The sequence below is a fragment of the Macaca fascicularis genome, chromosome 12 (genome assembly GCF_037993035.2).
Source record: "Macaca fascicularis isolate 582-1 chromosome 12, T2T-MFA8v1.1".
NCBI classification, from domain to species: domain Eukaryota; kingdom Metazoa; phylum Chordata; class Mammalia; order Primates; family Cercopithecidae; genus Macaca; species Macaca fascicularis.
The window spans coordinates 97,433,628-97,460,523 of record NC_088386.1 but is presented as its reverse complement, the minus strand read 5'-3'; the positions used below and the strand labels follow the sequence as shown (position 1 = coordinate 97,460,523).

The 26,896-nt window shown below is 38.2% G+C and overlaps 2 protein-coding genes and 1 long non-coding RNA gene across 6 annotated transcripts in view; 2 read left to right on the top strand and 1 right to left on the bottom strand.

Annotated features, from left to right (window-relative positions):
* Positions 1–1,522, top strand: part of MPP4 (MAGUK p55 scaffold protein 4) — a 58,404-nt gene extending 56,882 nt beyond the window's left edge. For all 3 annotated transcript variants that reach the window (XM_045367463.3, XM_045367467.3, XM_074009756.1), the window contains one exon: positions 1,007–1,522. In XM_045367463.3, the coding sequence (XP_045223398.2) occupies positions 1,007–1,198 (192 nt within the window). In that variant the 3' untranslated portion in view covers positions 1,199–1,522. The remainder of the gene's footprint in view (positions 1–1,006) is intronic.
* On the bottom strand, positions 356–3,967 carry LOC135966600 (uncharacterized). Its single transcript, XR_010580031.1, has 2 exons — positions 3,589–3,967; positions 356–2,829 (listed from the first exon to the last, which is right to left on the bottom strand). It is a non-coding gene; the product is annotated as an uncharacterized lncRNA (long non-coding RNA).
* On the top strand, positions 3,179–26,595 carry TMEM237 (transmembrane protein 237). 2 transcript variants are annotated; one of them, XM_045367457.3, is made up of 13 exons: positions 3,179–3,345; positions 5,762–5,793; positions 6,431–6,435; positions 7,673–7,729; positions 9,844–9,981; positions 13,297–13,417; positions 14,515–14,672; positions 16,905–17,028; positions 17,651–17,842; positions 18,916–18,989; positions 19,646–19,739; positions 20,918–21,039; positions 22,446–26,595. In XM_045367457.3, the coding sequence occupies exons 1-13, from the start codon at positions 3,304–3,306 to the stop codon at positions 22,511–22,513; spliced, it is 1,227 nt and encodes a 408-aa protein (XP_045223392.2). In that variant the 5' UTR covers positions 3,179–3,303; the 3' UTR covers positions 22,514–26,595. The 2 variants fall into 2 exon arrangements, with proteins under 2 accessions (XP_045223392.2, XP_045223393.2); XM_045367458.3 differs by lacking the exon at positions 3,179–3,345 and adding an exon at positions 3,990–4,074.
* The last annotated feature ends 301 nt before the right edge of the window (positions 26,596–26,896 follow it).

The window sequence follows — 26,896 nt, the reverse complement described above, 5'->3', positions numbered from 1 at the left end:
TTTAATGCATTAGTGCCAAGTGAAGGCCAATTTACCTTCATTAAATGAACATTTCACAATAGTAGAAACAGTAATACAACTGGCTTATACCATCCTCATGTTGAAAGTGGCCATTTTGTATCTTTAAAATAATGTTATTCCTATCAGATTAATGTTCACTTGAAATTTATGTTTAAATTTTATTTAAACTGGTACATTTTCTTTGGTTTTATGTTGTATATGGTTAGAGTTTCAAGTGTTTAGGGAGGAGTAAAATAACTTCATATGGGAAGTTGAGGGGAGTAATCTGTCTGCAAACTATTACTAAATTTTGCAAAACATGACCAGACATTAAGATTAAAGATTAAAACATAAGTTTTGTAGTTTAGAAGACATTTATTGGACCTCATTTTTTAAAATAAAAACTTCAGTCTTTTATTATTTTAAAAAAATTACAAATTAAAATTTCTTTTATCTCAGTAATACATTTCTAAGAAATAAAGGATGACATACTGTGGATAGTGATATATTTTTCCCAGCTTTGCTTATGCTTTACATTAATTTGGAAGGATATGCTTATACCTGTTATAATAATTACATTTTCTCTACAAAACTTAGCTGAGCATGATGGTATGTGCCTATAGTCCCAGCTACTCGGGAGGCCTAGGTGGGAGGATCACTTGAGTCTGGGAGGCAGAGGCTGCAGTGAGCTGAGATGATGCCACTGCATGCCAGCCTGGGATAGAGTGGGACCCTGTCTAAAAAAAATAATAATTTTATCTATATTTAGCAACATTCTTTCAATTAACAGAGGGTAAAAAAAAATTACTATTTTCTAGTTAGCTAGCTTTGTAGAATTTTGAGAAAATATGTTTTAAACATTATTAAAAATCATCTGTGCAAAATTTGCGGACCTTACTGTTTTTATAAGTAGTTTCACGACTGAATGTGACAGCATAACAAACTGTATTTTTTCCATTTGTCCAATTAAGTCTGTACTATCCATATTTTTCTATTTCTCCTAAAGGATGAAGACCTACAAGAGATGGAAAATTTAGCCCAAAGAATGGAAACTCAGTTTGGCCAATTTTTTGATCATGTGATTGTGAATGACAGCTTGCATGATGCATGTGCCCAGTTGTTGTCTGCCATACAGAAGGCTCAGGAGGAGCCTCAGTGGGTACCAGCAACATGGATTTCCTCAGATACTGAGTCTTAATGAGACTTCTTGTTTAATGCTGGAGTTTTAACACTGTGCCCTTGTTACAGCGATCCACAGTTGCAATCTAAAACAGCAGTATTTGACCCATTATAATGTGTACAACTTTAAAAGTGCAGTAGTTTATTAATTAATCTTATTTGAAAAAATTTTTATTGTATGGTTATGTAGTTACCTATTTGGCTCTTAAAAATTTTTTTTTCCTTTATCTCATATGCAGCTGTAGTAGAAATATGAATAATGTTAAGTCACTGAGTATGAGAACCTTTTGCAGATTTCATATCTTTTAAAGATTTAAATAAAGAGCTTTCCTAAATATAATAAGCAATATTTAACTTCAGAAATTGTATTTTACTCTATGAAACGTGTTTTATGAAAACATCTTTTGGCCGGGCGCGGTGGCTCAAGCCTGTAATCCCAGCACTTTGGGAGGCCGAGGTGGGTGGATCACGAGGTCAGGAGATCGAGACTATCCTGGCTAACATGGTGAAACCCCGTCTCTACTAAAAATACAAAAAACTAGCCGGGCGTGGTGGCGGGCGCCTGTAGTCTCAGCTACTTGGGAGGCTGAGGCGGGAGAATGGCGTGAACCCGGGAGGCGGAGCTTGCAGTGAGCCGAGATCAGGCCACTGCACTCCAGCCTGGGAGACACAGCGAGACTCCGTCTCAAAAAAAAAAAAAAAAAAAAAAAGAAAACATCTTTTACCAAAAGTGCTTACTTAATTCAGCAAGAAAGGTTTAATATGCACATTTCACATCTAAAATCAAAACCTACAAAAAACTGCACTGCCTTCACTATTTACAAATCAGCCTACAAGGAAAAAATTATTCTCATCAGAGGTGTGACAAACACGAATTTTCCTTACAGCCAATATCTACATGCATGCCTAAATTAGAAAAGGCAATGGATTAGTCCAGGAGACCTATATATAGAAGAATCACAAGACTGAAACCGTGTCTCAGAGTTAAACCAGGGACTAACAGAAATTCTTGAGCGTGCAGGACAGCAGATAAAAAACAATTTGCTAAAACGCCTAAACTTCTTCTATTGTGAGATTAAAAAACAAAATAAAGCAAACTGGCTGAAATTGGTTAGGACTAACACGGATGGCTACCTGAAGTCTGTACAAAATGAGCTTGCTGGCATTACAGCTCGAGTCTTCCCCCATGTTTCATACTGACTCCCTCCAAAATTTGCACATGCGACCCATGAAGGGACATGAAGAGGTAACCGCGAACGCCAAAAGATTTTCCAGATGGCTTCTTTCCTTCCACCAATCATTTACTAATCCCAGAATCCATTCCCTAAACCTTTTCTAATAAAAATACTGTCTTAAAGCCAGCACAGGGAGACAGATTAGAGCTATACTCCTGTCTCCTTGTTAGTTGACTCGCAATAACAACTTTTCTCAAAAAACCAGCATCATAATATTGGCTTCTGTGCATATAGGGCAACAAACCCCGTTTGTTTGGTAACAAGATTAGGATGCCATTACAAAGTCCTGTTTCTCTTTCTTCCCCCAGATTTGAGATTTCCAGGCGCTTTCCCTGTCCCTGTATCTGTTCATCTTCTGCATCATTCTCTTCTCCATATCCACATCATTCTTCCATCTTTCCCATCTCTTTCTTAACTGTAAAATAGAATGCATGATTCAAAATATTTGTAGTTCTGTTACTTAAAGTGAAAGTTATCTTAAAAAAAAAAAAAACCTAACCAAATAAAACTATGCAAATTAAGTAGTTTGTAATGATATTTATGTGAGGTCGGATTTGATTTTAAGGTTCTTCAAGAAAAAGTTTTTCCAAATTTGATTTACACAGTTGTGGGATGAAGGGTAAGCAATCGGAGAAAATGTGAGAATTGCCTATATTAATACACATCCACACACCCAGGCCCGCACAGACTCGTTGGTCCTAGAGAGTAAACACATTCGTCCCAAACCCAGCAATGCTTGGCAGGGCAGAGGCGGGCGGGGACCTGGCTCACGGGGAGGCGGCCACGCCAGGCGCCACGAAGCCCCGGCGTCCCGCAGGCTGCAGCGTCGCGGGGAGCTGGGCTCGGGCCGCCGGCGGTTGCGCCGGGGAAGCCCCGCGGGGAGAGCACCATGAGGGCTGACTCGGGGGCTCGGCTGGAGGAGGGCCACCTGGTGAGCGGCGAGGGGCGCGTCGGCCTCGAGGGGTGGCGGGTAAAAGCTACACTTGGCGGGGTGGGGGTGTGTGTGTGGGGGGGGGGGCGCTAACGAGCTGGGGATCACTAAGGGAGAGCCTTGCTCATGGGGTGCGCGCGTCCGCCCCTCCAGCATTCACAGGAGTGGGACGGAGACCCAGGCGAGGCCGGGACCGAACTCCTGGAGTAGGGGAGAGAGGCCTGGCATGAAGTTTGCGGGTACCTGAGCCCGCGTTGCCACGACGACGCCTCACTTCTCTGAGGCCCAGCGCCCGGCGGGTGCTGGGGCTTCCAGCCAGGCCTCTCATAGACTCCCCCTCCGAGAGGGCAGTAGCTGCCTAGAAAAGATCGTTGTTTGCCTGCGGAGTCCTTTAACCAAGGTCTTCCCTCACGCCTCGCTCCCCGCAAACAAATCACCGCGACCACTTAGGAAACCACGGGAAAGCTGCGATTGCAGCGCCACGGTCGCCGAATCTCTGCTCCTGGGCACATTACCCCAACTCAGAGGCCCCTTTTTTGGCAGGGCTAGTCTGGACTGGCCAATCCAGGTCCCTGCGCGTCTCTCACCCCAACTTACCCACCCGGCGGCGCTGCCCGATGACGCATTGCGCCTGCGCGCGCGACAGAGCCGGGAGGGGTGGGGCGCCCTGTGCTTGCGGGCCGGCGGCTGCCGAGGCCGGCTAAACACAGAATGGGGAAGAATCCTGTGGTAAGCGAGCCTTAGCTACTTTTAGTTGTTAGGATTTTTGTCTTCAGTTGAGCCGTCCTACTTTTGAGGAGTAGAGGTTGGGTCTCTGGGTGGGTGGAATGTCATTTTTGCGGGACTTTTGAAATCAGTTACGTGAACTGAGTCCTTGGATCGATCGCGCGCGTTTCGTAGCATCTGTAGAACAAGCGCGTTCCCGTGATTGTCATTCTTTTCCAGTTGTGATTTTGACTACTGGATGGTATTACGGGAGCTTGCCTCGTCCTAATCTTGTAGTACTTGCGTTAATCTACTGTTCGAACGAATGGATTGCTAAATGGGACAAACTACAAAAATGTCTAAAATTTAACCCTTTTGAATAAATGTCTTATGCAAGCAGCATGAGATACTTGGAACATTAAATTGGCTTCTAGGCATTTCTCTTAGTATCTAATTCTGAAAATACTTCTCAACTGTAATGCTCTCTGACTGCAAACACTTTTCTTATTCATATAAATGAGCGTTTAGAAGGGTTCCCCCCACCATTCTTTCTGCCCTAAAACGCATTCTTCCCAGTATATTCAAGTGGCCTTTTAAAAATTTGTGTTAGTATGTGGTTTAAAACTTCCATTGGTTTCCCATTGAATTAAAACAAAATCCAAACTCCTTGCCTTGGTCTGCAAGGCCCTAACTAAATCTGGCTCCTGCCTACCTCCTTGGCAATTGTGCGGCAGCCTTGCTGTCCTTTTACCTGAAATATTCCAGGCCCAATTTAACCTAAAAATCTTTGCATTTGTTCCGGTTGCTCCTTTCTCATTCAGGTCTCAGCTCAAATATCTCAGAGAAACTTTCCCTAACAAAAGTAGCACTCAGTCTCCTTCATTCATTACGTTTTGTGTGTTTGTGTTTGTGTATATATACACAAGGTATGTATACAAGATATATGTCTTAAATATAGCATATATATGTTACACATGCTGCATATAATATATAGTATATATTATATATATTTAACCTTGTTTCTAATAACCACTAGAATGTAAGTTCCATAAAAGCAGAGTTCTCTCCGTTTTGTTCATTAGTGTACTCCTAATGCTTAGAAAAGGGCCTGGCCTAGAGATAGAAAGGAATGTAGGAAGGAAATAATTTTATATGAAATTTAGAATGGGAGAACAAATTTTAAATTGCCCATGTTTCTCATCAGTACCTCCCAGGTTTCACTAATGAACAAGATTATCAAAAGATTTGAAGATCCTGGTCCGATCCATTATATTTTTCTGTCATGTCTGAACAACAGACTTTTGAAAGAAGTGGTTTCACCGGGCATAGTGGTTCACTCTTGTAATCCCACCACTTTGGGAGGCCAAGGTGGGCGGATTACCTGAGGTCAGGAGTTCAAGACCAGCCTGGCCAACATCGCAAAACCCATCTCTGCTAAAAAACCAAAACTTAGCCGGGCATGATGGTGGGTGCCTGTAATCCCAGCTGCTTGGGAGGCTGAGGCAGGAGAATTGCTTGAACCCAGTAGATGGAGGTTGCAGTGAGCCAAGATCGTGCCATTGCACTCTAGCCTGGGCCACAGAGCAATACTCTGTCTCAAAAAAAAAAAAAAAAAAAGGAAAAAAAGAATAGCTTTATGGTGTTTGGGATACATGAAGTAAAGATGCTCTAGGCTTTTACTTACAAGCAAATTTCTTTTTTTCCCCCACAGCGTCCTCCACGAGCCCTTCCACCTGTGCCAAGGTAAACATAATTTACAGTAATTTCATTATTGAGCTTTAAAAATGGAAAACGAAGACAGTAGAAAAATTAACTAGTATCATTGCAAAATTACAATGATTCTGGAAACTCTTCTGAAAAATTTAGGGATTTTCTGAAATTTTAAAGGTGAAAAATCCTTGAATTATAAGAATAGCAGTTAAAATTGAATGTTAAATTTAAAAGCCTGAATATCATCATGGTAGGATAATGGATCCATTCCCTTTCTAACTGTTTTAGTGTTTTTTTTTTTTTTTTTAATCAGAATTCTGATCTTTCGTTTGTGAGAATAGTTTCCTCAGAGTTTAAGCTGATTTTAATCAGTGACAAGTAAGAGTTCTTAATCTGCTTAATCCACTTTATTAATAGACAGTAGGGAATATGTATATGTGGGTTCAGAAAATATTGACATTATTTTATTAGTAGTGTTATTAAACAGCTTATTAATTATAAACAGTAAACTAGTCTGTAAACTAGCTATTACATGAAAGCTAATTTTATTTTAAATTTGTAATGATTTAAGTCAATTTTCACTGTGAATATTAACAGGTTTCTAATTAATTGTTCCTTTTTTGTCTTTGTCCTGCTGATTAAATTTGTTTGGTGTTACATGACATGTTAGTCAAGGTGAGTTAGTTTAATGTGAATATAAAATTTTCTAAATATAGTATTTGGTGTTCAAAAATTAGTTTGATTCCTTGGTTTGTTTATCTTAAAACCGAATCTGAATGGTGTAATTTGTAATTCTACAATATGTTTTTGTCAAATAATCTCCCATGACTACCATTTAAAAATTGTGTTTAATACATAGCACTAGATGACCTTGCCATTATAAAAGCACTTCATCCCTGAATGGGGTCACTGAGCACACAACTGTTGGCTAGTTTGTAGCTCTGTAACGAGGACTGCACCTTCCTTTGTCTCATTTAGTCAGGGTAGACAAGGTTATACCATACTAAAAACCCCCAAATCTCAGTGACTTAGTATCACACAGGGTTATTTCTAATTAATACCAACTCCGCTATGGCAAAAACTGGGGACAATTGCCTTTCACTACCTTTTTACTATTGGTATAGCAATCTAGGCTACTTCTTTTTTTTTTTTTTTTTTTTTTTTTTGAGACAGTATCTTGCTCTGTTGCCCAGGCTGGAGTGCAGTGGTGCAATCTTGGCTCACTGCAATCTCTGCCTCCTGGGTTCAAGTGATTCTTCTGCCTCAGCCTCCTGAGTAGTTGGGATTACAGGCGTGTGCCACCATGCCTGGCTACTTTTTGTATTTTTAGTAGAGACAGTGTTTTGCCATGTTGGCCAGGCTGATGTTGAACTCCTGAGCTCAAGTGATCTGCCCATCTTGGATTCCCAAAGTGCTGGGATTACAGGCGTGAGCCACTGCGCCTGGCTTGCAATCTAGGCTACTTCTATGCTGTGGTCCCACCATCTTAACATGAGGCTTCCTCAGTCACCACAACAAGGGAAGAGAAGCTGACAGATTACTCACTGGCTCTTTCAACGTTTGGCTCTGAAATGACACAGATCACCTGCTCACAGCCTATAGGCCAGAACTAGTCATAGACCACACCTATGTGCAAGGGGACTGGGAAATGTAGGGGATCAGATGAATATTTGTTGAACCCACTTTCTGTGTCATGGTTTCTAACATTACTGACTCGCAGTGTGCTACTGGTACCACAGTGTGGGCGCTCTCTGGTCTTCTCAATTTCTTGCCTTCTTCCCCTAATCTATAAAAGTTTGCTGGGCCCAGGGAAGAGAGGGAAAATTCTTCCCTGCTAAAAGTTCTCTTCTGATTGTTCTCTGCACTGAATTTTAGGCAGCCTTTTCTGTTGACGTTTTCCCCTGCTTTATAGATGATATTCCACTTAGTCGTCCTAAGAAAAAGAAGCCCAGAACAAAAAACACACCAGGTAAGATGTTATTCTTTGTTGTGTGGGATCACAAGTTTTCCCAGGACCTCAGGCATGGTAAACTTCACAGATCAGGGAGAAGTAAGGCCCCAGCAGCCCAGAATCACCACTTCGTTGAGGAGAGAATTAAGGCCAGTTTGAAGCAGTGGAATTCCTGGTGGTGGTCAGGTGCAGGGCAGTGGGTAGCCTGAAGAGTATCTGGATGCATTCATGGAATAGAAGGTGGTGCCATCTAAGCTCCTACTTCCATGATATTCCTGAACTCTTTAAGATCTTTTATCCCTAGACAACATACATGGTTTTAAGCTATGATTGATTCCAGACCCTTGAACAAGATACTGAATTTAGAAACACAGAGTTCTTAAATCTCACTTCAGTCAGATTATCTCTACATTAGAGCATGAGTCTGAAAGCATGGCCACATCATCATTTAAATAGTAAAGCTTCAGTCATGAGCAGAACTCGTTTTTGTCCTAGTCATCCACTAATAATCCTGGAAGTTGCATCTGTAACTCTAAACCCAGAACATCTAGAATTCATCATCGCCTTTAGGAATAAATAATTTTTTACATCTCATAATTTTCTGCTAATGGAACCTGCCATTTTCCCAGCACTCAGGCTTGAAACCTCAAGGTTGTCTTTACCTGATCCTTTAACTTCACTCTTTACTTGTGACTTCTCACACTCCTAAAAGGTTTCTGTGGTTGCTCTTCCTTTTTTAAAACAAACAACAACAAGAAAAACATAAAAGGAATCATACATACTGTCTTTGTTTCTTAATACATAGAGTTCTATGTATTCTTAAACAGTGACTTCATTGTATTATATGATAAGAATGTACCATAATCACTGGTCTGTTATTTATTTAGGTTATTTCCAATTTTTCACTCCAACAGTGTTGCAGGTCTGCATAAAATAGTGGCTGGTAGGGAAGAAGTACTTCTGTAGGATGGATTGCTAGCAGTGGAATTGCTAGGTGCAGGATGCGTGCGTTGTTGGTATGATTGACTGCTAAATTACCTTAAGGAAGCTTTAGTTGTTATCTTGCTACCTGTAGAGTCCGAGAGTGTCTCATTCTCTAAATCCTTAACATTGAACAATATCAATCATTAAAATTTTTTTGTTAATGGGCAAAAAGTAGCTTATTTTAGTTTGCATTTCTCTAAATACTAGTGAAGTTAAACATCTTTTCATTTGTTTATTGATACATTTCTATTTCTTTTTTTTCTTTTTTTTTTTTTTTTGAGATGGAGTCTTGCTCAGTTGCCCAGGCTGGAGTGCAATGCTGTGAATCTTGGCTACCTGCAACCTCCACCTCCTGGGTTCAAGTGATTCTCCTGCCTCAGCCTCCCTGAGTTGCTGGGACTACAGGCGCATGCCACTACACCTGGCTAATTTTTGTATTTTCGGTAGAGATGGAGTTTTGCCATGTTGGTCAGGCTGGTCTTGAACTCCTGACCTCAGGTAATCCGCCCGCTTTGGCCTCCCAAAGTGCTGGGATTCCAGGCATGAGCCACTGCGCCCGGTGCCTTTCTGCTGCTTCTTTTGTGAAGCAGACAAGCAAGGAAGGGAATGCAGTCAGGTAAAATCCAAATCTGCCAAAATGTGTTGAAATTCTTTTAAAAGATTTCATGAGGAAAGAGGTTGAAGTGAATGACCAAATGAAGAGATTGATAAATTACCTGCTAACTCCAATTATCCATGATGACTTTATCATTCTTTAACTTATTAATGAAGGACTTTACTATATAGAGGCTGATGAAAATTCTTAAGGCAAGAGGCAAGTAAGAGAATTCTCTGTCAGTGTTTATTGTGTTTTCCACCTTTTTCAAAGTTCTAGATGTTCTGAAGCAATTTCTCCTCCTCCTGTCTTTTGCTCTTCTTTTTAACCCCCTCTTTTTTTCTTCCTCAGCCTTTCGTATTCCTTCATTTATTTCTTTTCCTAACTTAAATCCCAAAGGTGAAGAGGAAGGAAAGATTTCGGGGACAATTAGTTCTGAAAGAGATGGGGTTATTGTATAGGAAACATTCTAGTTACCTTTTCCTCCATCTTTTTAAAATTCAGTGATCTTTGCTCAAGTAATCTCATTTTTTTCTACTCTGTTTTTCTATAGCAAGTGCTTCTTTGGAAGGTCTTGCTCAGACTGCTGGTCGAAGGCCCTCTGAGGGCAGTGAGCCATCAACTAAAGAACTCAAAGAGCACCCAGAGGCTCCTGTTCAAAGAAGACAGAAAAAGACAAGGCTACCTCTTGGTACGTGAAGAAACCAAGGTTAGGTTGTGATAGCAGTTGTGATTTTGGTGACACGATAAAAACCTCTCTGCTCTCATTTTTCCCCCCTATCAATATCCCACAGGTGGTTTCTTGCTTTTATGTTTAAAATATTTACCACTAGAATAACTCCAATGGCTTCAGCCAAGAATACTTTATAGGTCTCTTTTGATCATATATGTATAGATTGTGAGAGGAGGGCGACAAATGCAGGACTAAACAGAAAGTTCAGATCTCAGTGCATAGAAAAACCTAGTAAATGATGAAATGGACATTTCAGATTAGTGGGGAAATGATAGATTCTGTACTAACAATAATATAATGAAACAACAACTAATATTTGTTCAGTCTTTCTATGTCCCAGGCAGTTCACAAGGTAAATAAAATACTATACCACTTTTTGGCCTATCAAATTGGCAATGCTTTTTTCTAGTTATAAAATCCAATATTGATGGGAAATGGGTGCACTCATGCTTTTTGCTCGTAGGGGCATAGATACAGCCTGTCGGATTTCTGGGAATAGTAGTAAATTCAATAGCTGCAGTAATTAAAGAATGTTAACTGCAACATTATTTATAAGAGTAGAAATTGGTAATGACCCAAATATTTAACGGTGTGATACTGGCTAAATAAATCATACTTTATCTATTTTGTACTCATTAAAAGGATTGTTAGGATGACACGGATAATCATCAGTTGTGTATTATTAAATCAAAAAACAAAGGTTATAAAATAGTATGTATTGGAGAATCCCATTTTTGTAAAATATACTATGTTAATTTCTTAGGGTTGCCATAAAAAATTACCACAAACTGAGCGACTTAAAACAACAGTTTATTTTTTCATAGTTCTTAGGTGAGAAGTCCAAAATCAAGTTGTCTATAGGACTATGCTCCCTCTGAAGTCTCTAGAAAAGAGTCCTTCCTTGTTTCTTCTAGCCTCTTTTTTTTGTTTGTTTTTTGAGATAGAGTTTCACTCTTACAGCCCAAACCGGAGTGCAATGGTGCAATCTCAGCTCACTGCAACTTCTGCCTCCCGGGTTCAAGCGATTCTCTTGCCTCAGCCTCCCGAGTAGCTGGGATTACAGGCACCTGCCATGATGCTCAGCTAATTTCATATTTTTTAGTAGAGACAAGGTTTCATCATTTTGGCCAGGCTGGTTTTGAACTCCTGACCTCAGGTGATCCGCCTACTTCGACCTCCCAAAGTGCTGGGATTACTGGCATGAGTCACTGTGCCCGGCCGTTTCTTCTAGCTTCTTATGGTTGTTGATAGTCCTTGGCATTCTTTGACTTGTGGCGGCATAATGCCAATCTCTGCCTCCATCTTCACATTTTTCCTTGTGTGTCTGTGTCCACATTTCCCTCTTCTTATAAGGATATCAGTCATTGGATTTAGGGCCCATTCTAATCTAGCATGACCTCATCTTAACTTGATTACATCTGCAAAGACTCTATTTCCAAATAAGGTTACACTCACAGGTATTATGAGTTAGGACTTGAACGTATCTTTTTTTGGAGCACAATGCAACCCAGAACGTAAATATGTACATACATCTATATATTAAAAAGAATGGAAGAATATAGCAGTGTTACAGTGGTAGAAGTTTTAGAAGGAGGAAGTATGATTTTTAAAATTTTCTTCCTTCATTTATATTTTACTAATTTTTAATATTTTGAGCGTTATGACTTTTATAATAATTAGAAAAAGGACAAAGGGTTGTTTTGGAGTAAAACTCAGGGAAGGAACAAAGATGGGGAGATTAGTGCTCTCCTATTAACATCAGCCCTTATTCATAATTTATTATAAATTAATTTTCCTAATTACTTGTCCTTCTAGAAAACGGAGTGTCTTGATTGGATGGAAGAATTATAGGAGTAGAAGGGCAGGAACTAGAAAAGTCAGGAGAATGGAACATAATTTTGGAAGGCAAGTTGAAGTGGGATACCACAGTGCCTGGGGGCACTGAGGATCTATGAGGAGAAGGAAGGGGCAGATGATGGCAGAAGAAGGAAAAGAGACAGAAATGGTGCTCAGACTAGTTGTAAAACTCTACAATTTATTTCATTAGTGACAGTAAATGTAGTTTAATTAAAACTCCCTTTTAGTAGGTTAGTTAGGATACAAGTTTAAAAATCAAGATGGATACCAATACCTAGTTTTATAATTTGTGAAAAGTATGTTTACAGAAATGACCTTTTTTAGAAAATTCAGGACCCAACTAAGTTTTGGATCAAAAAGGACCTGTCATTGCCATTCCAAAGTACACCAAGCCTGGCAGGTCAGCTTTCTAAATTTCTGGATTTAAAAATTGTGTTTTTGTTTATTTTGTTCAGGATGACCAATGGTAGGCTCTACTGCTTGCATTATATTTCCAGTCCAGGCTGTAAGTATTTTATTATAATAGAATTGTAAGGTCTTGAAGGTATTCCAGGGAACTAGTATTTCCAGATAGGAAGAGTAGCTAGTGGATTAGAAGAAGGCTTCACTGACTCATTTAAACTTCATACCTACCCTGTATACAGAAAAGAGTTAATATAGCAGACCTGAGACTGCTATCCTTGGAAAGGCCTGCTGATAAGATTGGTCCTTAGCTGGCATCTGGGAACTTGGATAATAAACAGCTCCCTACACTGATAGAAAACTTTCCCTAAATTATAAGGTGGCTCACTGTGCATTTGTGCATACAAAGTGATTTTTGCTGAACATCTGCTTCCCTTCTGGGCATCCAGAATTTTGGTATGTGCTAAGCTTATGTGACTAGCCCCTAACCTTGGATACTGTCTCTGATGAACTTCCCTTGTAGAACATGTGTCACATGTGTTGTCACAACTCATTACTGGAGAGATTAGTGCATCCTATTTGACTCCACTGATAGAGGACTCTTGGAAGCTTGTACTTGGTTTCCTCTGGACTTGGTCCATGTGCTTTTTCCTTTTGCTGATTTTGCTTTATATTCATTTGCTGTAGTATACCATAATTGTGAGTGTGATGATTTCCAAGTCCTGTGAGCACTTCTAGAAAGTCAGCGAACCTGGAGATAATCTTGGGAATCTTCAACACAGCCTGGGTGTTGGGTTACTTAATTTTTTTTCATATTGTTTGGCATTACAATTTCAATTTTTACATTAGAAGTTTAGAAGTATAACATTTTTTAGACATTAAAAATTTGTAAGATAGTGAAAATATTTTTGCCCAATTAAAATTCTTGAAGTTCTTTTCTCTTATACAAGTCTTGTATATTACTTTTCTTTTTCTGTTTTAGTTATTTGAAAAGTTAAATTTATTTGTTTTCAGAATTGGAGATTTCCTCCACTCAAAATAAGGCATCTAGTTCATCTTTATTACGAAATGAAAATGGTATTGATGCAGAGCCAGCTGAGGAGGCAGTTATTCAAAAACCTCGGAGGAAGACAAAGTAAGAATTTATTTTTCTAACTATTCTCCAGGATTACCCTGATGCTTTGTTTGGAGTTCCCAGACAGTAGCTTCTCATTAAGTCTTATTACATACTTGTATTTGTGTACCTCTAGGGTAAGTATTATTACAAAAAATCAGTTAAACCAATCTAATGATAAATTTGAGAAGAGTAAACCACTGAGAAAATTTAAAAAATTAAGATTGTACTTAAATAAAAAAACTTCAGAGCCATCTCTTAAAAAGAGGAACACAAATAGAATATATAAGTAGCAAAATTAAACATTAAGGATATTTAAAAATTAAAGATAATGAAATAGGCTATTATGATTTATTTTCTTATGTTAACAGAATTCAAACTATGATTATCTCAGCAATAAGTAAAACTGTGTTTTAGCATTAAGATAAAATGAGTAAAGTATACTTTAAAGAAATAACACTGGAAGGCATATATATAGCACTATTGTTTGTATTTGAAAATGAACCTACAAATAGTGATCAATGTCTGTGTTAGTCCGTTCTCACAACACTAATAAAGACATACCTGAGACTGGGTAATTTATAAAGGAAAGAGGTTTAATTGGCTCACAGTTCAGCATGACTGGGGGGGCCTCAGGAAACTTACAATCATGGTGGAAGGTGAAGCAAACATGCCCTTCTTCACAGGGCAGCAGGAAGGAGAAGAATTAGAGCTGAGTGAAGGGGGAAGCCCCTTACAAAATGATCAGATCTCCTGAGAACTCACTATCACCAGAACAGTCCCTTGACAGGTGGGGATTCTTACAATTTAACATGAAATTTTGGGTGGGGACATAGCTAAATCATATCAGTGTCTACAGAGAATCATACAATTTTAAATTTGGAAAGAAGCTTACAGATTAGTTCAGTCACTTCAATTTTCAAATGAGAAAACTGAAGCCCTCAGAAATGTAAGTGACTTGCTGCACATAATAGTTAATAACAGATTTATTTGAGTAAAAATCAAATTTCTTAACTCCAAGTCCAGGGCTCTTTCCATTATATTTATAGCTAGTTCCGTATGTAAGTCTGTGAGTATTCAATAATCATCCATTTTTCATATATACTTCTTTATTACAGGAAAACCCAACCAGCAGAATTACAGTATGCCAATGAGCTAGGAGTAGAAGATGAAGACATTATCACTGATGAGCAAACTACTCTGGAACAGCAGTCTGTATTCACTGCACCCACTGGCATTAGCCAGCCTGTAGGCAAAGTATTTGTGGAAAAAAGCCGTAAGTAGATGCCTTGTTTTAGAATATGAACTCTTAAAAATTGTACAAGGATATCCTTTATACTTCTGGAAATCTGAATTAAGGAATTAAGCAAAACTATGTACAACAATTTATACACAAAACTAGTCATCATGCTATGATTCATGAGAGTGAAAAACTGGAAACAACCTAAATGTGAAATAGGAGAGGAATGATTTCAGTAAGTTGTGGTGTATCTATATAATAATATTCTTCACCATTAAATATCATGTTTAGGGAGAATTTTTCATTTTATGGAAAGATTCTGATAAAAGAGCATGTACACATGTGTACACACACACAGAGTTTGATCTATACATAGGACAAAAGACTTGAAGGAAATAGGCTCAAATATTAATGCTGGTTGTTTCTGGATTTATGGGGTTATGGGTAATGTAAAGATCTTCCCCACCCCTGCCTGATTCTTTATTCTTTCTTGTACTTTACCAGCTTCCTGCAATTGGTAGTAGTTGTGGTGGGACAGATAATGATATAAATTCTACATCTGAAAATTAGAGAGAAAATACATGATGATACTATCATATTAAATAAGAAATACAACATTATAGCTGTATATTCTTTTGGAAAATAGTGCTGACATTGTATAATGTATACTGGCTACGAGACTAGGTTTGTAGTGTATTTTAGCTCAGGCTGCTATAACAAAATACCACGGACTGAGTGACTTAAACCACAGACATTTATTTCTCACCGTTCCTAAAGCTAGGACGTCCAAGACAAGGTTCCAGCAGATCCGGTTACTGGAGAAGGCCCCTTCCTGGCTTGCCAGTGGCTGCCACTGTGTTGTCATGTGGCAGAGAGAGTTCTGGTGTGTCTTCCTCTGCTTAAAAAGACACTAGTCTCATCATGGGAGCTTCGTCCTCATGACTTCATCAAAATCTAATTACCTCCCAGTGACCTCACACTCACTGGGGGGTTAGGGCTTCAACATATGAATTTTTGGGGGACACATTCAGTCTATAACACAGTGTTTAAGAAAAACCTACTCAAAGCGTGATCATGACTGTATACTACCATGGATATGTTAAGGATATGCTGCCTAAAGAACTCATCTAAAACATAAAGGTTAGTCCTTAAAATTTACAATTTAGATTTTGTCTACATTGTTTTAGAACTCTACTTCATAAGATCCCATCTAAAGGATCTTGCAGTTCTTGGCCAATAAGAAACCTGTGGTCTCTGGCTGACTTACCCAGTGTCTCACAGTTGGTTAGGGTGGAACTGGGACTTGAACTGTGGTTTTATGACTTCTAGTCATGTGGTTTTATTCATCTACCATGTGGCCATTTAATTTACTCCAGTTCTTTTTCAAGCAGTATCACTTAATCCTCATTTTTATTCTTATTTCACTTAGCATAGAAATTTCCCTGCTAGAGTAACTGGCCATAACTGGCCATAAAAGGCACCAGTGGTTCTACTGTCTGCCCAGAAGTTGTCTTTTCTTAGGGAAAATTGTCACACCCCTGTCTTTCATCCTCCAAAACACCTGCGAACTGGGTTTGGTGAGGATAATTGAAATGGAACCTTTCCTGCTTCCTGAGGTCTATTTGTGGATTACTAAATATACAGGAAGGAGCCTCTGAATCAACAGTAAAAAGGCTAAAGCCCTGCTCATACAATATTGCAGTGCTGACTCTTGAACTGATGTTCTTCACAGGAATGTTCTAAAGAGAAATTTATGAAGCAGCCCATTTCTTTCCTGTCATCCCAGAAAGCCATGCTACACATCCTGACATCTTTTTCTAAGAAATTTAAAGTAGTTTTCAAATATTGACTTACCTTGGTAGTATAGGCATATAAACTTTAATACTTCTAAAGTCTCTAAATTAGAATTTTGTAGACTAGGTCATGTTAAAGGTTTCTAGACTTTATTCTGGTTGAAAGTTCATTATTTTTTATTAAATATAATTGATTTCTGAAATTGTTACTTCACTTTGGATTGAGAAGAAAATACACTGACATTGCTTATTTTTCTTCAAGATGAAAAATTATGTTTAAGGAACCCAAAGTAAAGATCTTTCTGAAATAGGTGCTGAGTCAAGGAGAATTTTCAGATAGAACAGCAATATTTCAGTCTTAGTTTGCAGCTTCCTGAGTGTGGAATTAAAAAAAAAAAAAAAAAAAAAGAAAAAAAGAAAGGGCTACCAGGGTTCTCTCTCCCTAGTTGTTAGTAATTACATTATGTGTTCTTAGGGAGATTCCAGGCTGCTGACCGTTCAGAGTTGATAAAGACCACAGAAAACATAGATGTGTCAATGGACATGAAGCCTTCCTGGACCACCAGAGATGTGGCACTTACGGTGCACCGGGCTTTCAGGTGGCTGCTTTTGTTGGACTTTTCTTAAAACAAATGTTAACTGAGTTCCGTAATTAAAGAAAAAAATAGCCTATTGGTTGTTCAATATGGTTAACGAAATGACCGCTTAAAATGGTAGGTAGGTGTATTTTTTTTTTTTTTTTTTTTTTTTTGAGACGGAGTCTCGCTCTGTAGCCCAGGCTGGAGTGCAGTGGCCGGATCTCAGCTCACTGCAAGCTCCACCTCCCGGGTTTACTCCATTCTCGTCTCAGCCTCCCGAGTAGCTGGGACTAGAGACGCCCGCCACCTCGCCCGGCTAGTTTTTTGTATTTTTTAGTAGAGACGGGGTTTCACCATGTTAACCAGGATGGTCTTGATCTCCTGACCTCGTGATCCGCCCGTCTCGGCCTCCCAAAGTGCTGGGATTACAGGCTTGAGCCACCGCGCCCGGCCGGTAGGTGTATTTTTTAAACATCCTATTGGAATTGAATGATCTACCTATCAGTGTAACTAAAAAGAAAGAGCTTGCTTTTACTTGTCATGAAATGTTGAATTTTATTCTTGTATATGAAGAGATTTTAAACATGTTTTAGCTTTTTACTTTAGTAATTCATGTATAATAATCAAACCCTTTACCATTCAGGATGATTGGTCTCTTTTCTCATGGATTCTTGGCTGGCTGTGCTGTGTGGAATATTGTTGTGATATATGTTCTAGCAGGAGATCAGCTATCCAACCTCTCAAACCTTCTGCAACAATACAAGACTCTAGCGTATCCATTCCAGAGTCTTCTGTACTTGCTTTTGGCTCTGAGTACAATTTCAGCTTTTGACAGGTAATGCCTGTGACTCCAGATCTGTCTAACTTCTTCAGAAGGAAATGCTGAGCAAAATGTGTCACTGACCATGACAGTTTTCAAAGTAGAATTATAGAGTATCAATATTACTTCAAAAAGTTTTAAGGCCAGTCTACTTCTGTTCTTTTTTGAGGGGATGAGACTGTTGTAAACAAAATATTCCCAAAAGACTTCACCCATTCCAGCATCAGTTCATAAGTCCAAAATTTCATCCAAATGTAGTCAACTCAGAAGTTCCTAAATATCATCTAAATCAGGTATAGGTAAGACTCAGAGCATTTGTATTTGTCTCCCAGCACTGCTGTAACAAAGTACCACACACTGGCTGGCTGAAAACAGCACATTTATTCTCTCGCGGGTCTGGAGGTGAGCAGTCTGCAATCAGGATGTGGCCAGGGTTGAATCCTTTTTCGAGGGCTCTGAGGGAGAGTCTGTTTCATGCCCTTCCCCTCACTTCCAGTGGTTGCTGACAATCCTTGGCTGTAGATGCATCATTCCAATATTTGCCTCTATCGTCACACAGCGCTTTACCCCTGTGTATCTCTGTATCTATATCTCTTCTAATAAGGACACCAGTCATACTGGATTAGGGTTCATCCTAATGACCTTATCTTAACTTTATTACATCTGCAAAGACCCTGCTTCCAAATAAGGTCAATTCATAAGTACTCCAGGTTAGTTCAACATATCTTTTTGGGAACACAATTTAACCCGTTTAAAAAAAAAAACCCCACCTAATTAGAGCCTAATGATATGGGCAATAGAAAGAGGTAGAAACTAATGAAATTTTGTTTATCAAGTTTAAGTTTCTTTAGAATGTCTTAACCCCAAAGGAATGTTGTCCAAAGTAGTCTAGTTAGATGTTTTATGTGGCCTTTGTAAATAAGATAATTTTGTCATATGTGTTATATATACACTGTAGCTACTTAAAACCTAGTAATAGTATATGTGGTAGCATTAGAATAGAGAAGGAAAAAACTATTGTCAAGAAAGTAAAGTTTTGTTAAAAAGTTTACAACTGCACTGTGACAAGAAGCTTTTATATTTTCTAGGATTGACTTTGCTAAAATGTCAGTAGCAATCCGAAATTTTTTGGCCCTGGATCCTACAACTTTAGCATCTTTCTGTGAGTAAACAGTTTAACTTGGTAACTGTGTAATACTTGAGTTATACCATAATTTTGAACCAGGAAAAATGTTAATTTTTTTTTTAAAGTTGTATTACTGCTCCTTATAAACATTACCTGTAGATGGTCAGTGAATTTGTAATTAGAAACATAATAGGCATAATGTTGATAGAATTATTTTTCAATAGAGGTTCATCTGAATAACTTTGAAAAGCTTAATTTATTGTACTATATTACTTACTTTTTAACTTTTGTATTTTCTACTTGACATTAAACAGATTCAGATGGTACAGCCTTTTAATAACAAACACTATTTTATATCTTTCTGATTATTTGGAATGCATTTTGTTCTAAGTTTTGAGAATATTAATAAAACTAATTTTAGGACCTTGAGCAAGTCATTTAACTTTTCAAAAGATCTAGGTTCTTGTCAGTTCTAATGATGAAACAGTGAACGTCTCAAAAGATCCTTCTGCACCTGTTGTTCTCAAAAATTTATATAAGGATATCTGGCCTATTGAAATATGTTTATTTGGTAAAATAAATTTCTTTTATATCAGTCACCAAAGTACAGATTATTTTCGATATTAATCTATAAATTCAAAATAAACCAGGTTGTTAAAAATTATTAGTAATTTCATTTATCTTTTTTTCAGTGTACTTTACTGCTCTTATACTATCTCTGAGTCAGCAAATGACAAGTGACAGAATCCACCTTTACACACCTTCTTCTGTTAATGGTAGCCTCTGGTAAGAATTCACAATGACATTAGCAATTGTTAATGGCAATAACAGCAATTTTTCGTATCCTTCCATTCTTTTTCATCTACAAATAATGAAGGCTCTGTTTTTGTTTCCAAATCTATGGCAAGAAAATACTTATTCCTTTGGTTAATGGGTAACTATTGTTATATTCACCTGCATTTTTAAAGAAATATCTTCCTTTTAAAAATCTGTTTTAGATCTTCAAGTTATAGTTTTTTCTTGTTTGTTGTTGTTGTTGTTGTTGTTGTTTTTTAAGATGGAGTCTCGCTTTGTCGCCCAGGCTGGAGTGCAATGGCTCTATCTCGGCTCACTGCAACCACCGCCTCCTGGGTTCAAGCGATTCTGCAGCCTTAGCCTCCCGAGTAGCTGGGATTACTTAGGCACCCGCCTGGCTAATTTTTGTATTTTTATAGAAATGGGGTTTCACCATGTTGGCCAGGCTGGTCTTGAACTTCTCATCTCAGGTGATCCACCTGCCTTGGCCTCCCAGAGTATTGGGATTATAGGTGTGAGCCACTGCGCCCAGCCAAGTTATAGTTTTACAATAAGTCATCATATGATGGACGGAAGGAGCCCTGCATTCTTACCCACTATCAGAGAGTTTCATACCCCAGAACAGTGATAGGAGTGAGTAGCTGGGATAGATTCAGAAAACCAAGCAATGCTAGAAAGAGCAGAATAGGGAGAGCCAACATCTGCAGATCGGTGGCCAGCCATGAAGTTGACAGGATAGCTGAGATTCTAGTTCATTAAACTCAGAGAAGCAATCTTTTTTTTTTCCCCCAAATGCTGAATGTGGCATCCAAAAGTAGTCTTTTTTGAGAGAGTGGCTAGGGACATTAGGTAAAGAAAAAGCAAATATACTTTATTGATGAGTAATGTCATGGTAGTTGGAAGGAAAACTTTTAGAAAATTTTCTTGGGAATACTAACGTTGCATTTATATGAATGTATAGAGCAGATCTGTTTAGAGTTTAACCTTTGAACCCTTGTTCTCATTATATATGTGGTATATTTTACAGGGAAATTATATTTTCTTTCACGCTTTACTTGTTATTTCTCTAGGAGATGACTGCTGTTTTTTCTTGAAGTTCCTAAAATAGATATATTTGTATATATGAACCAAACTGAAGGTACTTCTAATGAGTATTTCTACCTTTTTAGGGAAGCAGGAATTGAGGAACAGATTCTCCAGCCATGGATTGTGGTGAATCTCGTGGTGGCTCTGCTGGTTGGATTATCTTGGCTATTTTTGTCTTATAGGCCAGGCATGGATCTTAGTGAAGGTATTAAAGAAAAAAATAGTATAAGAATATCCTGAAATCTTCTATAATGGTTTTATAAACCTCCTTTTAATATTTATAGCTTATAATATTCCAATCACAAAGACACATTTAAATTAAAATAATACAAGCAGAGAGAAAATAAAGTGGTGTAACAGAATGCCAAGAGAAGCAGGGAGGAGTGCCTAGGAGGGCTGGAGTCTGGAACTACTTAGTGAGGGGCGTCTGTGGCCCTTGTGCATATTCAGGAGGTATTTCTTCTCTTGGAACCCTTCAAGTAATTTAGAAAAAGTCTTTGCTCTTTACTTCTCTTAGTTTCCTGCTGATGAAAGTATCTCTTAATTTTGAAATAAATCATGCTTCGTCTACATAGCCTTTCTGTCAGACACATACTCAAGTTAATTATTCTTACCTCCTCTATTTGGTACAAATTCGTAACTCTTCATTGTCTAACACAGTGTTTAGTACTCTTACTTTTAACATGCTCAGTGTGCAGTGATTCACTCATCTCTAGTTCCCAGACCCCTTCTGGAACACCTGAAGAAGAATCATCATATTAGCGAACTGCTAAACTTTTATGCTACTTGAGGAACTTTTTAGTATTTGTATTGTAAATTGTGTTTCCTTGGGCAGTGTTCAACAGTTTGACCCTTGAACATCTTTTATGGATATTTTCTTGACCTTGGTTATTACTTTATTTTTGATTTGATCAACTATTTACAACCCATCTGCCTCAGAAGCCTTAGCATGGAGAATTTCGCCAACATCTATGCTAAGTAATAGTTTAAATGTAGAAAATGTCAGCTAATAACATTCTACATTGTGGTTGGCATCAAAACTGCATCTGGATTTTGCAGTATTCAGTCTAAATCATAAAGTGTGTGTTACTTAGTATTTCCAGAATCCTGTTCTTTTAAGGCCATGTTAGTCATACAACATGTAGATTTTAAAAGTAAGTATAAAATGAGTGATAATACCTGGCTTATTGGGTTGTTTTGATGATGAAATGGGATGACCCATTTAAACTATCCTGGCACATATCTCTTGTTAGTTCTAGGTCCTTCCTCTGTATCTGTCCCCTATATTTTAGATGATCTCATCACTGTAGAATTAGACCTTTTAGCTGTTTAATGATCTTTGATTATCTAAGTGACTTAAATTTCCAGGTAGGATTTTGTATATTGTCCCTATTATGTTTTACTTTTAAGGGGTTCATAATTTAAAATTTAAATATTTTAAAATGTAAAACTTGTACATTTGTTATCAGCTTACCTTTGAAATCAGATTTCACTGTCAAGAAATCTATTGAGGGCTTTCTATGTCAATTTTTAAAAGACTATAAATAAGCTATACAACTCTGTTGGAGGCACTGGGAAACAATTTTATGATCTGTTCATTTTCTTCTCCAGAGTTAATGTTCTCCTCAGAGGTGGAAGAATATCCTGATAAAGATAAAGAAATCAAAGCCTCTTCATAATACCAGCTAACCTTTGGAAGAATAGTGACTCAGTATTTGTCCCACTTTTGTTTTTAAATGTATTTTTATAAGATGTATACATGTGTATTTGTAATAGATTTTTTTTGATTATATAATACTGAAACATCTCTCAATACTATGAAAAATGTTAAAATTGTATTTGTTATTTATGTCCAAATATTAATTTGTATAGCATTATCATCTTAATGACAAAGGGAATAATGAACTAGAAACCAGCAAGTGAAAGTGTTTATTTCCTATTTTCTCAAAACAGTTGTATTTATAACTATTATCTTAAAAAAGCACTGGTTGAGAAAAAGCCATAACTTAAATAGTGTTATAAAATATATATCAAGTTTAAACATAAATTTAGTGAATATGGTAGAAGGGGAAAAAAGCCTTCATTTTTGACCTCCCCTTACTGAATAAATTGAAATATGAAATTTATCTTTTCTGAAACTGGCTTAGTGATTGAGTATCATGTAATAATTATAATTTAGCTTTAAAGATGCTTTACATCATGGCCAATAAAAAGGGAATGTATCTTCTGTTTGAAGAATTTTATAACGTAAAATTTTTACCTAGAAGTAACTAAAAAGTTGCTTCTTACTATAATTTGTACTACTGGTTCTCATATCTGGTTGTACATCAGGATCATAGAGGGAGCTTTTAAAAAATCTATGTAGTAAAAGAGGCTGAGCAGGGCAAGACTCGGCAATAAAGGAGAGACCTGTGAGCTTGTGGGCTCCCAGTTGACATCTGCAACATTCCTGTGTCTCTTTTTTTTGAGTGACAAGAAATAGGAGTGGAAATTCACCATCTCTGTACTCCAGCTCTTTGTCAGACAGGTTTCTGGCTTTCCAGGAAATCCCACTCTTGAGATAGGGTCCTGCACTGGAAAAGATCTCTTCAGAACTATATCCAGTGGTACCTCAGCTGTTGTGTGTGAGACCCTAGAGCTCAAGATGAGGAGAAGACTAGTTATGGGAAAAAATGTTTCAAAGGCTGTTAAGCACATCAATAAGACTATTGGGCCTACCTTGATTAGCAAGCAACTGAATGTTACGGAACAGAAGAGGATTGACGAATTGATGATAGAGATGGTTGACCCTGAGAATAGGTCTAAATTTGGTGTGAACTTTATACTAGGAATCTCTTTTGCTGTTTGTAAGGCTGGAGCTGCCGAAAAGGGATTCTCCCTGCTGTCACAGAATTGTCAATTTGCTGGCAATTCTGAAGGCATCCTGCCAGTTCCAGCTTTCACTGTGACCAGCAATGGTTTTCATTCTGGCAATAAGCTGGCAGTATAGGAGTTCATAATCTTCCTCGTCAGCAAACTTCAGGAAAGAGCCAAGACTTAGCACACTTGAGCAGTGTCATCAAGGAGAAATGTGAGAAAGCTGCTGCCAATGTGGGGGATTGTGGTAGGCTGTATAATGTCTCCTAAAGATGTCCATGTCCTAATCCCTGGAACTTGTGAATATACTACTTTACATGGCCAAAGGGATTTGCAGATATGATTAAGGTTATGAACCTTAAAACAGGGACATTGTCCTGTATTATCCAGAGAGGTCCAGTGTAATCTTATGAGTCCTTAAAAGCAGACAAGAAAGCCTTTTATGTCTGTGGTCAGAGAGGTCATTGCTGGCTTTGAAGATGGAAGAGGGGGCCATGAGCCAAGGAGAGTGATGACCTCACAGCTGAGTATGGCCCTTGGCCGACAATGAGCAAGGAAATGGATTTCAGTCACATAACTGCAAGGAACTGAATTCTATGAGTATCCCAAATGAGTAAGGAAACAAATCCTCCCCTAGAGCCAAGAAAGGAATGCAGCTCTGTGGATACCTTGGTTTTGGCCTGGTGCTGCCCATGTCAGACTTTTGACATACAGAGCTGTAAGATAGCAAGTGTATGTTGACTAAGCTGCTAAATTGGTGGTGATTGGTTATGGCAGCAATAGAAAGCTAATATAACAATAGAAAGCTATATATAGCAATAGAAAGCTATATATCTTAGAGAATAAAGAAGGCTAGAGCTGCTGTGGAATGCACTTGGGAAAGCTGGCTACATTGATAATATGTAACTGGCATGGGCATAGTTGCCTTGAATCCTTCCAGGTCTGGGACGTACAACTTAGACTTCAGATCTCCTAATGACCCAGGAAGCACATAAACCAGAGCAGCTGGTAGCCCTGTATAAGTCCTGTAAAACTCAATGTTTTCCCTGATGAAGGACTTGTACTGAGAACTCAATGTTTTCTCTGATGTTTCTGGTGTCTCTCAAAGATTGTTTGACCGTGATGACTGGGAAGTTTGGAAGAAGTTCACTGCTAATGCATGTCTCCAGGAAGTAGGGAATGATCTCACAGTGACACTTGAGGCACATTGCTAAGGCTGTCGATGATAATTCATGTAACTTTCTCCAGCGTACAGTGGACTAGGTTGACATGTAAGTTGATTCAGTCCAATTGGTAAGGCATCATGGTTTCTCATTACTCACTGACTTAAAATACTTTTATTGCCAATCTGGTGAGGCACTGCCCTGGGTAGATAACACAGGGGCACCTTGCTGATCAAAGCCCTTGGCCAGGTACAAAAAGCTCGGTTTCTAAAACTCTGTCATTTCAATAATGTTATAAATTGAATCATACAGTATGTAATTTTATGGGATTGACTTTTTTTCTGTTCATCTCTTTTTTTCTGAGTCATCTCAGCTGTTGTGTGTATCAATAGTTCATTTCTTTTTACTGTTTTGTTTGGTTTAACTCATTGACCTATTGAAGGATATCTGGGCTCATTCCAGTCTGAATAATGCTGCTGTGAACATTCATGTACAAGTTTTTGTGTGAACATTAAGTTTTCATTTCTCTGATATAAATGCCCAGGAGTGAAATTGATGGGTTGTATGTAGTTACATATTTAGTTTTTAAAGAAACTGCCAAGCTGTTTTCCAGAGTTGGTGGTACCAACTAATTTCCCATGACAATTTTGTGGAGAGTCCAAACTAGTTTTGCTTTAGAGTGTCTCACCTACATTTTTGAATTGTCTGACATTTTCCTAATGACATCATGTAATTTGTTCCTCAGTCTCCTAAATTTCCTGTAGACTGGAGGTTAGGTCAAGCAGTTTGATTAGATTTTTTACAAAAATAAAATAACTTCATCTGTGATGCTGTTTACTTTATGTTGCATAACATGAACCCTAGGAACAGAGTGAGCTGCTAGACAGCAAGTTTCATTGGGTGCAGTAATTAACACACCACATAGTATAAATCTGAAATAATGACAAACGTGTTAAGGGCCTTGGGATATTGGGCCATGTACTCTGAGGAGCGCAAGGTGAGTTGCAGGTTCTTGCCCCTAAAGAACTCTTATCTTTTGAGATTAGCAACTAATAGTGTGAGCCCACTAACAGGATGTGAAAGTTGTCAAAATCAAGTTGTAGTCATTGTGTTAAAAATCCTAACAAATAGAGCTGGGGAAGGCCATGAAAGGAGGATTTTCATGCACAGATGCCTGATAATGAGGACTGTCATAAAAGACTGCACAAAACCACACCTTGCACAAAGGCCATCACAACCTGATATACAAAAAATACTTCTATGAGGACATTTGCCCAGCAACTGCCTGTCCAATGTCCAAAAGGCAACATCCTTGTTATTGATCCTTGTAGCCAAGGATAATTCTCTCAAAACAATCATTTTTGCTTTAAAAACCATTGTCTTCCTTTACCTCCCTGAATATGCACATAGTTTACTGTGGCACTTGTATTCTCATTGCAATGCCATTCCTGAATAAACATTTTCTTTCAGAGAGTCTGCCTCTCTGTTATTTAGGCTGACAAGGATATGCCAAGAAGTAGCTTGGATACAGCAGTTAACTCTGCCTTTAGGGTATGTGTGTATGGGGATATAAGAGTTAACTAAAAGCTGACCTTTGAGCTGGTCCTTGAATAAAAGAAATAGATTCCAAAAATAAGAGGAATAAATAATGATCCTAAGCTAGGAGAGTACATTTTGTAGACCTTTGGTTTCCATATTAAGAAATTTAGATTTTTGTGTACAATAAAAAAGTTCTGGAATTACCTGGTTTTGTTCTGTTTGTATTTATTTAAATTTTTAATTTAACTTTTATTTTAGGTTCAAGGGTACATGTCCAGGTTTGTTATATAGGTAAATTTTGTGTCGTGGGGGTGTGCAGATTATTTAATCACCCAGGTAATAAGCCTAGTACCCAAAAGGTAGTTTTTGATCCTCTCCCTCCTTCCATCCTTCACCGTCAAGTAGGCCCCAGTGTCTGTTGCTCTCCTCTTTGTGTCCATGTGTTCTCGTTGTTTAGCTCTCATTTTTAAGTGAGAACATGCGGTATTTAGCTTTCTGTTTCTG